The sequence below is a fragment of the Palaemon carinicauda genome, chromosome 41, assembly GCF_036898095.1.
Source record: "Palaemon carinicauda isolate YSFRI2023 chromosome 41, ASM3689809v2, whole genome shotgun sequence".
Taxonomy (NCBI): Eukaryota; Metazoa; Arthropoda; class Malacostraca; order Decapoda; family Palaemonidae; genus Palaemon; species Palaemon carinicauda.
In genome coordinates, this window is record NC_090765.1 from 35,327,301 (window position 1) to 35,343,929 (window position 16,629).

General features: G+C 32.3%; 2 protein-coding genes across 13 annotated transcripts in view; one reads left to right on the top strand and one right to left on the bottom strand.

Moving 5' to 3' along the window:
• Positions 1-16,629, top strand: part of Lrrk (Leucine-rich repeat kinase) — a 638,733-nt gene that overhangs the window by 536,467 nt on the left and 85,637 nt on the right. For all 12 annotated transcript variants that reach the window (XM_068364492.1, XM_068364493.1, XM_068364495.1 and 9 more), the window contains 7 exons: positions 8,681-8,840; positions 10,348-10,492; positions 11,057-11,193; positions 11,632-11,785; positions 13,581-13,857; positions 14,627-14,770; positions 15,330-15,484. In XM_068364492.1, the coding sequence (XP_068220593.1) occupies positions 8,681-8,840; positions 10,348-10,492; positions 11,057-11,193; positions 11,632-11,785; positions 13,581-13,857; positions 14,627-14,770; positions 15,330-15,484 (1,172 nt within the window). The remainder of the gene's footprint in view (positions 1-8,680; positions 8,841-10,347; positions 10,493-11,056; positions 11,194-11,631; positions 11,786-13,580; positions 13,858-14,626; positions 14,771-15,329; positions 15,485-16,629) is intronic.
• Phf5a (PHD finger protein 5a) lies at positions 1,394-3,477 on the bottom strand. The gene is made up of 2 exons (XM_068364501.1): positions 3,142-3,477; positions 1,394-1,658 (listed from the first exon to the last, which is right to left on the bottom strand). Exons 1-2 carry the CDS (start codon positions 3,332-3,334, stop codon positions 1,519-1,521), a joined length of 333 nt encoding a protein of 110 aa, XP_068220602.1. The 5' UTR covers positions 3,335-3,477; the 3' UTR covers positions 1,394-1,518.

Here is a 16,629-nt window from a genome sequence, read left to right on the forward strand (position 1 = left end):
GGATTCCCTTTCGGCAGTTAAAATGCTAAACAATATCAGTGTGCAAAGTCAATTTTCTGGTATCCAGTAAAAATCAGTTAGTGCGCTTTTGAGATTAATTTAAAGTTGAGTGCAGTACTGCAAATTAAAATCTCAAGTTATGGGACCTATTGTATTATAATTACAATGAAATCCCACTGGTTGTCAATAAACTTATATTCAGTTCTTTATAGGATGGAGAAATCATAACTATCCAGTAAAGTATGATGATATTCACCGATTGACCTTTTCTTTTTATATATTTGTTAGTCCAACACCGCAAAAATAGCTTGCTTTGTTTCTAAAAAATTAGTGCCAGATATCAATTTCAAAAAGTCTCTGTGATCTAATTTCTTGAAAGTTAATATTAATGTGCGAGCCAACAACGAATTGATGGAGTGCTGTAACTCTTCTTTTTACAAATGAAACGAGATCTCAAAGATTAAAGATGATTTCATCTAGGGATAGTAAGGCTTGAAGAGCCAATAATTAGTGAAATGGCCAAAAAATTAGGAAATGGTGTAGATGAAGACCAGATCAGGTGGAAATGCAGACAAGACACTGGAGAGTACTCTCATTGTACATGTCGCCTGGAAAGGGAAAATTTAATGCTTTTTGACATCATTTTGTCATCCACATTCAAACTTTTTTTTTGCTATTTGTTACAGTTGACTTTCATCAGTGTTGTGAGTTTTATGAATTTGTGCAATATGGCTAAGTGTTCATATCATTTACCTCCAATGTAAAACTATGGTAAAACCCTGCAATAAATTCTTCTAGAACCTTAAATACTGAATAAATAGGAAAATTGTTGCATAAAGCAAGCAACTCTCTGGCACTTAAAATGTCACCTGAAATTATTTACATGGCATCAAGACTTACTAGTAACACACTAAAAGCCCTTTTATAAAGTATAAGGTTTAAATTGTGAGAGATTAGCTAAGATTTACTTTCTAGATTACCATTATAGAGTTGAATCCCACCCATTTACTGGGCCACACATGGGGATTGTCATAAGGGTTGTTTTGAAATGACAGCTTAAAATTGTCAGGGAAATTAAAGTTAAATAGCTGGAAGGAGACACCAGAGGAATCAAAATTTGAAAACATCGATGATGATGATGATGCACCTTGTACATACAATCCAGCAAGCTGAACAAGCACATTGTAGCAGTTAGTTATTGTAGTATTTTATTTTAAAGGTTTCAAGTCATCTATAATAAGAATGACTTTTCTGCTTATCATTTTTATTTTATGAAATACAACACTTAGGATAGTGAAACTCGCAACTTTTATCCAAGTTACTCTGCAATAGATAAATGTATCAGTTTTATCAAAAACTAAGAAATGCAAGACAGGGATAATAAAATATGTCATGGTAATGGCATTTATTTTAACTTGTCCTTGGTACATCCCTTAAATATAAAATTGACCAAAAATATTTTATACTCTTAACATAAATTGCAACATCACAAACATATAAATAACTTGCAGCATAAACTCATCTTTTCTTGAAGCCGTATTTCTTTCTTTCATAAAACAAATCTGTCTTTGAAGATCCAAGGTTCACAATTTTGGGACAGCCATCTCTATCTTTTTCTAGAACTGTACATTCTTTACAATAGTAGGCATCCGATACACCTGAAAGAAGGAAAAACATTATAGATTATTTTAAAGTTTTTCAGAACATATACAGTTTTATATATATATATATACTAACCTAGTGAACTTTATACTTTATAACAGCCTACTGTATAAGGTCGCAACATTTTTACAAAGGCACAAAAACTTCCTGTAATTCTATTCCACTAAATTCAGTATCTTTGTAATAAGACAAACCAAATTATGATTAAGATCAAGTCTTCTGCAGAAATTCAATAATACTAGAATAAGAACTTAATTTATATTAACTCTAATGATAATTTTCTTGAGCTACTACGTTAGGTTTCAGGTCAAATTTTCAGCAGAAATGCAATGTCACTTGCATAAGAACTTAAATTATAATTATCAATTTATATTAATTCTTATGATAATTATCTTGAGCTACCACCATTTTTAATGTATAGGGTATCCTAGTTTTACTACACACTGTTTCAGCCTATATCAGAGCTTAGAATTCACTTGATTAGAGCTGCATCAAAGGACTAAAATCCCTGGTAACTTATTACTCCAGCAGAGCCGATAATTGCTAATGTCATGTGTAATTAATTAATTGTGATAACCCTATTTCATTTCTATCCTGAAATATCTTTTTGTATGTGTAAGGAACCAGATTTAATAGTTATGTATAAAAAATAGTTGATAATGAGATTATTTCTATAATTTTTATATTTAGAGTCAGCTCAGGCATAGCAAAATGTTATTTCAATCCCATTTTACTAAATCAAAGAGATATGGACTTAATTATTAAGGCATGTCCCAATACACACACCCCGCGATGCACCCCAGTCACTACTAGTAGTAGTTTGCGGGCATATCCGCCATTCTACAAACTACCCACATAAGCAGCTATTGGCTCTATAGCTTGATCAAATTCATGGAAGGCAGAATAGCTTGGGTAATTACATGAGCTGTTTTAACACTACTCAATGCACGACCACAACTATGGTTGAACAAACCTAAGCCTGTGTGTGAACCAAATCTCACCAGAAATCCAGGGTCATTACCATCAGATCTAATGAGAGCAAGAGATAATCTTTAACCCACATAAGGAGAAAATCTTATTTAGGCTAAGCCTGCAAGCAGGGTGTACGTATGATGACGGCTGACTAAGAATACAGCAGTGTAATGGGGGGTCACAGTGGGGCGTTAGCCACAACATAGCTAATTTGGTAAGGACATGGGTTGTAGGTTAGGTTAGGGAGGGGGGTGGAATTTAGTTTGGTTGGTGTTCATATTTTATGCTCGCTGGAGAAACTGGCCGCTGATATACAAAGGCTCCAAATCATATTTGGGTTAAACCTGCAATCTTCAGAATTAAGGATAAAAGAAAACCCAGGAATGGGAGGTAACATGTTGGCAACATTGGGGACCCGGCACTTCGATTTTTGGCCACGTATCCCAACTATGTCGCGACGGCCGACAAAATAGAATCAATGAACACATTAATAATGCAAACACTTACCAGGTCCTCCACATATTACACATCGTCCTTGGTACGAGCCATAGTTACACTCGTCGCAGATCCGAACGAGCGTGCAAGGTCTCACATAGGAGTCACATATGACACATTTGCCGTCACACTTTTCACACAGACGTCCAATGGCTACACCCGGCTGCTTACGACAGAAAATCAAATCTGGATGATGCTTTGCCATGGCCTGATTCTGTAGTTTTTAAATTAAAACTGGAAACTAGTGTTACAGAAACATAGCTACTCCGGTTTCTCAGAGTCAACGTTTTGCAGAAGTTGTTTGTTGTGGTCTTGCTCAGCGTCTGCCGTCAGATGCCGCTTGCTGCACGTAAATCCACACCACCCATGCGCGAGTCGTGCAGCCGACAAGACAGGCTGCGCAGTCTCCCCGCCAACTATGAATGATCAATAACTCGCCGCCGTTATTATTATTATTATTATTATTATTATTATTATTATTATTATTATTATTATTATTATTATTATTACTACTTGCTAAGCTACAACCCTAGTTGGAAAAGCAGGATGCTATAAGGCCAGGGGCTCCAACAGAGAAAATAGCCCAGTGAGGAAAGGAAACAAGGAAAAATAAAACATTTTAAGAACAGTAACATTAAAATAAATATCTCCTATATAAATTATATAAACTTTAACAAAATAAGAGGAAGAGAAATAAGATAGAATAGTGTGCGCGAGTGTAACCTCAAGCAAGAAAACTCTAACCCAAGACAGTGAGACCATGGTACAGAGGCTATGGCACTCCCCTAGAATAGGGAACAATGGTTTGATTTTGGAGTGTCCGTCTCCTAAGAGAACTGCTGACCATAGCTAAAGAGTCTCTTCTACCCCTAGTAATAAGAAAGTAACCGCTTGGGTGAAGAAGAATTTTTTGGTAATCTCAGTGTTGTCCGGTTTATAAGGACAGGAGAATAGGTGAAAAAAAGAAGATATACCAGACTATTCGGTGTGTGTGTGTGTGTGTGTGTGTGTAGGCAAAGGTAAAATGAATCGTAACCAGAGAGAAGGATCCAATGTATGCTGTCTGGCCAGTCAAAAGACGCCATAACTCTCTAGTGGTAATATCTCAACGGATGGCTGGTGCCCTGGACAACCTACTAACTACCGTTGTTGGTTATAAATGATTTCATTTTAATTTATTATGGTTTTGTAGTATAATACTTGTATTAACTTGGAGTCATTATAAACTTGAAATTCTGTAACCCTACACAAGATGATAAACTTTCACGGTAACATTGATTTACAAGGCTAGAAAATTATGCTACATATTAGTAGTGTTATTTTGCAATGACCTTTGCCAGTATATTTAAAAGCATAATAATCTTCATCACAACGATGTTGCGTATTGCATCAACAACAGTGATTCTCTCTCTCTCTCTCTCTCTCTCTCTCTCTCTCTCTCTCTCTCTCTCTCTCTCTCTCTCTCTCGGCGATGAAGGTAAAGTTTTTATCTGTACTGAGTCCAGTCTCTTTCCATAATGGTGTTGATTTTTCATATACTTATATAAATTGGCCCAGAGACTATACAACATAAACTAGTCAAGATCATACTGTACATAATATTCATATAGTTTTCCCATATATATATATATATATATATATATATATATATATATATATATATATATATATATATATATATATTTATATATATATATATATATATACATATATATATATATATATATATATATATATATATACTAATTTACAGATTGAATATCACATTTTAAGTCTTATCACATATTTTGATATTACAGTGGCCAGTCATCACAATAATGTATCACTTGGTGGTTCCTCATTCATGAGCATATATAATTTTATCAGACAGGATTTATATTTATGATTTCTACTTGATTTTTACAGATAACACATTACAGGTTTTTACAAATGAAAGCTGCCATTCATCTTTACATTTTAGATAAAACATTTTTTATTAAACTGTACTGATGACGTAGTGTACATTTGTTATTTGTTCAATATATAGGATTTTGCCTGCATCATTATTATTATTATTGATAATAATAATAATAATAATAATAATAATAATAATATAGGATTTTGCTTGCATCATCAGTTAGTCTATCGGTATTGTTTTCTCATCTCTTCCATGTTCACCAGTTCATATATTCATTTTCAGCTTTCATCTCACAATGTCACCTGTTCTACATTATCACATCCTTCGGGGATTAATAGATAAGATATTATTAGTAGGAAAAAAATTATTTTTCTCTGTGGTTTTTATTTATAATGTATGTTATTAACAGGAATGATTTCTACATTCTAAGAGAATGAAGTGCGTATTACACATTGTTCAAATATACACAAGGGAGCAAAATTTTCTGTCCATTATATAACGTTGTTTGTTAAAGATTACTTTTTTATGAGTACACAAGCAATGATAAAAACTGTAGTTAATCTGATATGATCATGTACCTTTGTTCGAACGGAAAACTCTAGTCGTCCTTTTGGCGACCGATCATTTGTATAATTAAATGGGAAAATTTTAGTTCTTGTTATCTCATAAACTTTACTTGGAGAGCGAAAAAATTGCCAGTTCTAAATATTACTAACTGTATTTGTTAGCGTAGTTAGAATGGTTCAATTTAAAAGCCAAGATTAAACTAACATTAAGTGATTGGTAAATATTATTTTCTTCCTCTAATCTAGTTGAAGTAAGACTGTTAAAATCACAGGTTGTGATTATGAGTGATATAGTAGTATTTCGATTTTAATGCAATTACCAGGCGAATGAAACTCGTTAGATATTGTAATTAAACCTCTTTTGAATATTTTAGGGCAGAAATTTAATTTTTATTTTTTTCCAACTTTATTTCAGTTACCTAAAGACATCTTTTATTATTATTGTAGTAGTAGTAGTAGTAGTCATCTATGTTTATACATCCAATCAAGTTTTGTGTATAATTGTTTTACAGAGAGAGAGAGAGAGAGAGAGAGAGAGAGAGAGAGAGAGAGAGAGAGAGAGAGAGAGAGAGAGAGAGAGAGAGAGAGAGAGAGTTCAAATGTTTACAGACCTTTGATACTATAATTACGCGAAGATTTGATTAAAAGTTTCTCTGTCACTCGTATCAACTTATGGAATCATTACTCAAGATAAGATATGAAACAAACTTGAAGTTACAGGACCTTGTTTTTAACTGAAATGATTAAGCTTGATATTCGTTCGTCATAATTGACGTGGTTTTCTTGTGTTGATGCCAGTGATGAGTGATTGAAGTGTATATGAGATTTATTTTTCGAAAATGATAATTTTATGAGGCCGTTTCATAGCATTTTAGGCTCTTGGATGCCATTTTATCATTATTATGGTGCCTTAATGTTATAACCATGGTGCCATCACATCAAAACTATGGTGATCTCATGTGGTGGCCTTACTACAAGTGTAGATCTTGTTATACAAATATATAGTGTAAGCATTCATTTGCATACTCAAGCCAACATGACTACATTGTTATTCGTAATCACGAATGCGTAAAAGCATATAGTTTTTTCGTATGCCGAGAGCAGAAAAAGTAAAATAACAAGGAATGCATAAAGATTATCATTGCTGTGGTCCATGACGAAGTGTGGACAATTTTTACCTTGTGTATGTATGTATGGAATGATTAAAAACGTCGGTCGATGATCTTTCTTCTTCATGTTCGACGATGCCACGGAAGAAGAGGAAGTCGAATCTTCGGAATGGGGATCATTGATTTTGGCTGTGTTCTTCTTCTTCCTCAGATTACGTAATTGTCTTGTCAGTGTTTGTCATCTGCGTCAGCTTTCGTGCTATTATTATTATTATTATTATTATTATTATTATTATTATAGGTAAATGTAGCGAAACGTTTAAGGTTTTTGAACCTTTGAAAGTGCATTTTTGGACAGTTTAAAATTCGACTGTCAGTTATGTATAGTAATTGCATGAGTAGTATTTTCCTGTATTTATAAAGCTAGTCTTATCAATCGGCTGAAAGTTATAGAGGTCAAAGGCGTTATGAATTCTATTTCGACATTTTGTTATTATTTCCGTCAACGAAGTTGGAGAGGATGTTATTTTTTCGCCTGATGTTTGTCTGTTTGTTTGTGAACAACTTCCTGGCCAAAATATCACTCAGAGTAGTGAAACTTACAGAGATTAATTGTTATTTGGAGACGTGGAAGTGATTCAAGTTTGAAAGGTCTGGGTAAAATGTCAAGGTCGAACAAGAGGTGGACCAAATTAACCCTAACCTTGAGACATAGGCTGCCGTAGCGGAGATTTGCTTTCTACTGAGTGCCCCTTTAGTTTCTTTGAAAGCAATTATATGCTGTTGGGTCATCATTGCCTATTTATAAATCTCCTCCAAGTAAATTTCTTATCTCTATATGTTTTGCAAGCTCACGTTTAGTCCCTTGAACTATAGTCCATTTCGTTTAGCGAGTCATATTTGCACCGACTCGCAACGGTGCCCTTTTAGCTCGGAAAAGTTTCCTGGTCGCTGATTGGTTAGAATTATCTTGTCCAACCAATCAGCGATCAGGAAACTTTTCCGAGCTAAAAGGGCACCGCTGCAAGTCGGTGCAAATATGACTCGCTAAAAGAAATGGACTATAGTGGTTATATTCTCATCCTCTCAGTATTAGATGCCACATGGCACAATTTCCAGTGATTTGGAAATGATAGAGGATGCTTCCTATAGTCCTATTTTTTATGTGATTATAAGTGGCTTCGCTTTTTAGACCTAACGCTTGATATATTTTGAACATTAAAATAGTTTCAGATGAAAATATAAGGAGGAATTTTCAACTGTGAGAGCAGAGTATTAGTGGATTTTTATATACATACAGTTTAAACAGTATTGGTAACTACCTGCATATGTGTCTTTTAGTGTGGAAGGATTTTAGTGAGCATATAACACAAAACAATGATATTATTCATATTGTATATATTCTTGTGAAACAAACAGGGATCATTGAATGTCTTAAGTATCTCCTTTTTTTAACAATTAAAGTTGCTACTAAGTAACAAGTGTTATTGTTTCTGTGATTTCATATATATATATATATATATATATATATATATATATATATATATATGTGTGTGTGTGTGTGTGTGTGTGTGTGTGTAAACAGTATTGGTAACTACTCGCATGTGTGTCTTTTAGTATAGATGGATTCTAATATGTATATAACACAAAACATTGGTATTATTTATAGTGTATATATTCCTGTGAAACAAACCGAAAGATCATTGAATGTCTTATTTATCTCCTGGTTTTAACAATGAAAGTTGCTACTTAGTAAGATTGGTTGATATATATATATATATATAGATATATATATGTGTATATATATATAATTATATATATATGTATATATATACATATATATATATATATATATATATATATATATATATATATATATATATATATATATATATATATATATATATATCTGTGTGTGTGTAATAGTTACTTATTGATTTCTCTTCAGGATTTTATATATAGTTAATTTTTGTTTACAGATGCACGTGAACTTGCCCGCCAGGAATTGCATTCGGCACTGCGAGAGTCATGCAGCCGGGGAGATGTCTCACGGGCCAAGGCCATCCTCAGAGATTTGGGTGCCGAAGCCGAAATTATCATCAATTCCGCACCAAATGGCTCCAACACGCTGTTGTTTAAGTGAGTTACACGTGCAGATCATTTCTTTATGGGTTATGACTCAAGATTATGAGTAGGTGAAACTTAAATTTTTTAAGACATTTAGAATTCGCCAGAGGTAGGGTTTAATGTTGATATTTTTAATTTGTCGTGCATCGGAGCTTAATTATATAACTGTTTATATTATGTCTTTTTTTTTTTTAATAATAGGTCTTCAGAGTTATTTTCTGTGTTAGTTTGACAGAGTTTTAGTCATGCTTTGGGTCTTCATTAACTGTATATATTTAATTTTTTTTTTTTTCATTTGAGTTGAGATTCTGTATCCTTTTTAAACTTATGTTTTAGAGGAAAACTTATGATTTGAACAGGGTTGTGGCTTTTGAGACCTGAAAGATTTTCACTTTGGACATAAACTTATTATCAAATTTCTTATAGTTACAAATGATGTTGTATTTCTTTGAACCCGAAAGTGTTTCCAGTTTCGAAATTAAAGGGCATTTCTTCATTAAGGTTTTGCACAATTACCATTGTCCTTAAATGATGTTTATCTTACTTTATTAAAATATTTTGTTTTTACTGATAATATTAGATGGTTTAGTCAAATCTTGTGTAATTTCACTGGCTTTTACTTGAGATTCTCATTGCTATATCATTTGAAACAAGATCATCTTGGCCATAGAACAAAAATGTCAGTTACATATTTACTCCCACTGGCTGTATTAGATAATGTTCCCTCTCAGTGTAGAAGAACCCAAGCCTGGAAAATGTACAAAACATGGTAGCCTTTCACTGACCTTAACCTAAGGTCAATTAATCAAGTTCAGGATTAGAGTTTGTAATTTTCCAAATATATTTGATCACGCATATGGCACCATGTTGAATTATAGTGATACTATAATAGAGAAAATAGACCCCACATAAAAGTGGGAAAAGATGCAGACAAAGAAGAAGAAGAATAGTGATACTATATTTCATTAGCATCAAATGAAACTCAATGTTGACTGATAGGAGGTGTTAAAATATTTGCCCAAGAATAACTTCATTTCAAAACTCTAGATGGTCCTTGCTGACTGGTCAGTTTTCTGATTCTTTCATATCAGTTTCTGGAAGACATAGATATTAGGACTACAAATACAATACTTTAAAACTATTTTTTTCCTAATCATCACTTGTAGTCTTGTTATGGAAAAAGTGTAGTCTTCATGGAAGAACCTTGTTATAGCCCAATAAAATTTATTTTGTTGTAAACAAATATACTGAATCAATATGGAACTTTAGTTTGCATTATGGTGCTACCTACTATTAGCATGTGTCAGGAGTTTCTTGTGAATGTACCCTGTATTCTGAACATAATACATTAACAATTGCAAGTTTATTTGTTGACTTTTTTTTTTTTAACTTGTGTGGTATATCTGTTGAGGAGTAAGTGATTGTAAAAAATATAGCAAAGTATAAAATATTTTACCTTTCACATTTTCCTTCATATTATGTGATGTAAACGTATGCTATATTGTATGAATTATTACAGAGCATGTGAAGAGGGACAACGGGAGATGGTTCGACTTTTGCTGGACCATGGAGCAGATGGCAGAATCCATCCTGTCACAAAATACTCTCCCTTGTACATTGCATGTTATTATGGTCGTAGGGATATTGCAGAAATGCTACTTAAGGTAAGAAATGAAGACTTTACCAAAGCTGAGTTTCAATGAGATTTCATGTCCCTTTATAAACAAAACAGCAGAACAATACTTTAATGACTAAGTTTGCTAAAAAAGATAGTTTTGTTTACTGTTAGTTCCAATATTGTGCTGAGTGTTTTACTGTAAATGAGGAATTTTGGCTTTTGTTTGGTTTTTAGTAAATCTTAATTTTTTATAGAAGAAATAAGTTTTTTTTTATTCTCTAAGTACTTTACTGCAATATGTTTTTCTTTTAGTTACAGAAAATCTTAAAGTTTTATATGTTGCTCCAAGGTTTTGTTTGAATTATTAGGACTACATGAAATAAAATCCACATTAATATTTAAAAAAAAAAAAACATGGAATATATTTGTTTAGATGTACAATGACCTCATTGTAAATTTAGATAAATATTTTTATACAGTTAAGTACAAATTCTTAAACATCATTGTGGATTTTTCAATTTTTATGTCATCAGCATTACATATTTTAAGATTATTTTGAACATAAAATATTTTTACATTTCTAATCGCATTGTATATATTTTTTTTTCAGAAATTTCCAACTCTCGTGAATGTTTCGACAGTGGAAAGATGGTTACCGCTGCATGCTTGTATTATTAATGGCCATGCATCTGTTTTGGAGCTTTTACTTAAGTATCCATATCCAGAAGAGGCATTGAAAAAGTACTGGTTAGTTGAACTGGAATTTTTATGTAAATATTTTATTTTAAAAATAAATGTACTGTAATAAAGTCCAAGGAGATTAGAGTTGGAAGGTTCTACAATTTGAAGTTTCTTCACTGGAAGTTTGTTTACTGTGAGACGAAATCTTTCATTTAAAGGTGTTTTTTATCTAAGCCTAAGTAATTCACTTGATAATCATAAACATTGAACTGTGAGTGAAGTCTCTCCCAAGTATCAAAGATAGGTGAAATTTGGGAAAATCTATTTATGATATTTCTTTTATTTGTATTTTCTCAATTATTATCTCAGAAATTTCATCTTGCCTTCTAAGCTTGATAGATATAAAATGCTGCTAATTCACTATAGGTTGAAAAAGTTCTCCATGAGAAAATAACAATATAAAGCTATTTATTGTTATTTCTGATGTTCTTTCTTAATTTTCAGGGAAAAAACAAATCAGTTTGAGTATGATATGGCTTTCGACATAAACATGAAGGATGTGACAGGGCAGAGTGCATTGTACTTAGCTTGTTACGTTGGAAATCAAAAGCTAGTTGATCTTCTACTTAAACATAAAGTCCAAGCAACCAAAGTAAAGGTGGGTATTGTAGTACTGTTTTTTATTTCTTTTATATCTGTTATATTATTTGTTAATAAGATTCACTAATAAATGTATTTTACCAGATTTTTAGATGAAATAAGGTAGATCATGTGTTCACAGGATTAAGGCTAGCTTCCATTACATAATTAGGTGAGAGTTTACTATACCTACTTAAGGGTAGAGACTCACGACCTCTTGCATAAAATTTAAGGATAGAGACTCTCAACCTTTTGCATGAAATTTTTGGAAAGTCAGATTACTTCATTTTTGGCCAGAACAACTATATCTCATGTTTCAGATAGGTTTTGCTTTTAAGGAATTGATATTTCTAAAGATTTCTTTTTATATATGTACACAAGCGTGTCCATTCCCATACGCAACCATTTTCTGACCTGAGTAATTATTTATTTACAATTCTTGAAAAATTCCTGGGAAACTTATTTATTTTAGTATCCCATGTACAATAATTCCACAATTTTCTACGACTTTCTGAGGAATAGATTATTTGTTTTCTCATCGTACTATATTCGTAAATAAACATTTGCTGCACGTATGTTTCTCTTATTTTTTTGTCTACTTGTTTACATAAATGCAGTTTTTGTTTCAAGATTATTCTGAAAGATGCATAAAGGGTCAAGAGACGATAACTAAGTTGGCTATAAGCCAAAATTTGTCCTAATAAATGTTCAGACAAGAATGTCAGGTTAGCAAATCTTGCTCATGTGTGCGCATTTGGTAAATGCATATATTTATATTGTTTTGGAAGCAGAGTTTTTTAATGTGAGGGAAGGGGCTTACCACTGGGAAGTAAATAATCCTAAAATATAATGATTGTCCCTATGATTACAGTGGTGAGAAAGATTACCACTAAAAGTCCACACAGTACTTATACATAGTAAAGTCTATTATCCCCCCAAACTTTAAGTCCAATTTCTCAAAATATGAAATTTTCAGAGAAAAATTGCATCTACTATTTTGGTTATTGACTAATTTTTGTTATTCAAGCATGAAAAGATAGAGAATTCTATAGCCTATAATCAAGAAATTTACTTTGAAATAAAAAATAACTTCCAAAGGAAAAATAGTCACAATTGAAAGATCTTCTATACATTGATGAAATAATACCTATAGAATATTAAAATAAAATTTCCTCTTCCCAAATTTTTTTTTATATAAAATTATCTTTCAAATACTTTTTAAATGAAAGAAATCGGTTGGGAAATACAAAAAGTTTGGAGAATTTGAAGCTACCCAAAAAAACATTGTTTTAATGTGGCCAAGCTGCACTCCTTAATCATTTAGCCTTTTTCAGTTACCACAGATAAAAAATTATGGTATTAACCATCAGTCTGAAATCATTGAGGATTGTTATTATCCAGACTATTATGGACTGATTTTTTTGTGAGCTTTTACCCTATATTACTGGACCTAAATTGTCCCCCAGTCTCTTCTTGTCACATTACCTCAAACCATCCCTAACTTATCTTCACACAAAGAATGTAAATGATTTCGTATTATGTGCAATAATTCAGGTTCTCTATCAGCAGGGGAATAATGCTTCTTATGTTACCAATTAGCATATGGTTTTATAAAAATAGCTTTATTGGAGATTGTTATGGGTACTTTTAACCGTATAGATTTTAATCTATGATATTTCATTTTATGGAATGCACACTTGGAAGGGAAAAAGTGTGCATTAAACTACTTAGACCAATGTTTAATTTTACTTTCTTATAAGAAATTGTTGAATTATAGCACTGTATACTGAATTCTGCACCCTTTTTTGTTTCAGACCAAAGAAGAATCAGATAAGGAAAGACACCAAAAGAATCACGAAACTATTAGTAATGACTCCAAGTCAAGTAGCAGAGAAAACTCAAAAACAAGTATTGAAGTCAGTACTGATGTAGCTGAGAACAGTGATGAAGTGACGAGTCCAACAAAGCACCGTATCTCTGGTGGCATCCAGGCCTTGATGTCAAAATTGAATCTTGTTAGAACAGAAAATAATTCCAAAGAAAACATGTTATCCCCACTTGACATTGATATGTATTGCAACAGTAATACAGGTAAGGCTATTTTCATTTATACATCAAGTCCTCTAGATAGAAACTTTCAAAGATAAGAACCTGTGTGTAAAATATAAACAAATGTTTTTAATAAGTGCAAAACAGAATGCAAAGCTTTTGGCTTAATTTACGAGCATTGTATTATGTAGAAATAACTGTAGGAATTTGTGATGCATTTGTAAGTTAACTCTCAAATGTTAGCAAGCAAGATTAGATAACTAAAACAATTAAAGAGTTGTGGTTTGGGGGTAATGCGTTGGATACCTAAGTTAATTATTTGACTTGAGAACATTTTAACTTGAGAATCCACTCTCAGAACACATCCTGTTCATATGTAGGGACTTACAGCACTTTAATATGTCCTTTATTTCCTTTTTTAGCTCTACTAGAATTTAGTAAGTATTGCGGTTCATGTAGAGATTATGAGATTTTATCAGATACACTAGGGAAAGATGTGTTAGCATGTTCAACAATCATTTTTAAGAATTCTTCATAAGGGGATATTCTTTTGCAATTATTTATTCTTTTGATGGATAAGGTTGAAAGGAGAGGCACCTCAATGCTCATATCAAGTTAAAAGAAAAGTATTGAAAAGAAGTAAGCCTTAGATTTTGGCGGTGTTCTGTTGAGCAAAAGGGGATTACAGTATGAGGAGAAAACAGAATCCAAATGAGAATTTCCTATTTTTATAATGTGCACTCAAGTACATTAGACAGTATATAAGTTTATAAACATCACAGATTAAATAATTTTTATTTTGTCCTTACAGAAACAGCGCTGCACATAGCTGTGAAAAATAAGCATCATAGCATTGTATCAATGCTACTAGCAGCAGGAGCAAACCCTAATTTACGTGTGTATCTCCCTGATGATGAAATGGCAAGGCTTGCTGAAGATGAATACATTTTCACAGGTTAGTACCGTAGTTCAATTTCTCATGTACTGATAAAGTTAAATGTAATGATATTAAAGGAATATGTAATATTTTAATGCATTTTATTTTTAGATTCTTGGTGGTGAAAAACTGATTTTATTGTAATTGTAATGGAAATGAATTTAAATATTTCATAATTTGGGATATTTTATACTTAATTTTGGTTTGTTTGTAATAAAGCTTTATTATCTTCTTACTGAAAAATTGAAATTACTTTCTGTAGCAATTTTTTAACAGGAAATTAAACTGTACTGTTATTTTTTTAATGGTTTAATTATTATTATATGTTTGGTAACATCATCTGTTCTCTGTCACAAGTATAGATCAGTTAAAGATGTTTTAAAGGAAATTGTCTTTGCAGTATGTGTCATTCAAATTTTCAGCAAATTTTACTGTTGCTATATTAGTTGTCCACAAATCTGTTAACATACATACGTATTCATATTATATGAATGATAGTAAGTTCATACTGTATTTAGACATAATTATTATCTTGCCAATCTAATGACAGGTATAATATGTCATGAAATTTCAACAGGATCAACAGCTCTAGTTGAAGCTTGCAGAAATCGCGATTTGGGAATGCTGGATTTGCTGCTTAAGAATCATGCTCGAGATGACGAGTGTAAAGCACTTTTTATTGCTGCTCATACCAAAGATGAAATTATTGTATCTAAACTTTTAGCACTAAAGGTAAGTTAAAAGATGAATATTCTTTTCCTGTGATTTTCAAATGATTGTTAATGGGGTTTTGTTGCTTTATATTAGTGTTTCTTCTGAAATAGATGTAATACGACATGCCGCATTGTTAATTAGGGCAAAGAATAGCCATTCATCGGTGCTTGTTCCAGAGTGGATGGAGAAATATAATGTAATGGTCAGCACTCTTGTTCCATTCTTTTATCTTTAAATTCCATTGTCCAAAGTAAAATTCAATATAGTAATGTATTGAAGAAAGGTTAAAGTTTTGCAATATAAGGAACTGGACCAAATTGAGATATCAAAGCTTGTGGAAAAGCATTTTATTCTGTAATGTAGTGATTACTATCATTCCAATCAACAGATGGTAAATAGTAAAAAGGAACTGTTCGGCAAAACAATTTGCGAAGGTAGCCTAGGGTTAAAAAATGTACAGATTAGGCTAGGAATACTATACAGTAATTGTCTGAATGAGTGTTAGCACCTTAGACAGCATAAACGGATCAACTTTCTCCTAACAGTAAACTCTATTAGTTGATATTTAACCCCATCAATCTGATCATGAGTATTGGACTGTTCAATATGCGTTTGAACGCTAATTTCTACATCACCCCCCAAATCCACTACAAAGCCTTCTTTGAACTCTCCCTTGATTTTGAATAATCTTTCCTTTCAAAATTTAGAGTCCCTATCATGAATCCAGTTAGACACTACTTTGACATATTTTTCCATAAAGTGTGGTAACTTAGTACATTCCAGACATCTACGTTTTAAATCACTTTGTTGTTCTTGACACATGACACAAACAGAATGAAAATCTTTTTTCTCCACTTATAATTTAGCCCTTTAATTTTTTCCCAGCTGCAATGCACCTCAGCTAATTGCATCTTCAGCTATACAGTAATTGGATTCCTACTCTACTTCATTAATGATTCTAAGCATTTATTAGTCATGCCTCTTCAAATCTCCTCCCTTTTTCTTTCCAAGTGTCCATGTCTGTTTTATAGAATAGTACAGATCCTCCACATTTTTCCTGGAACCTTAGAGCCAAGTCTAACTGAACTTCTTTGACTTGCCAGATCAGATAGCTTTGTCAGTATGGATACCCTTTCAAATACTGTACTCTTTCCTGTATAGAA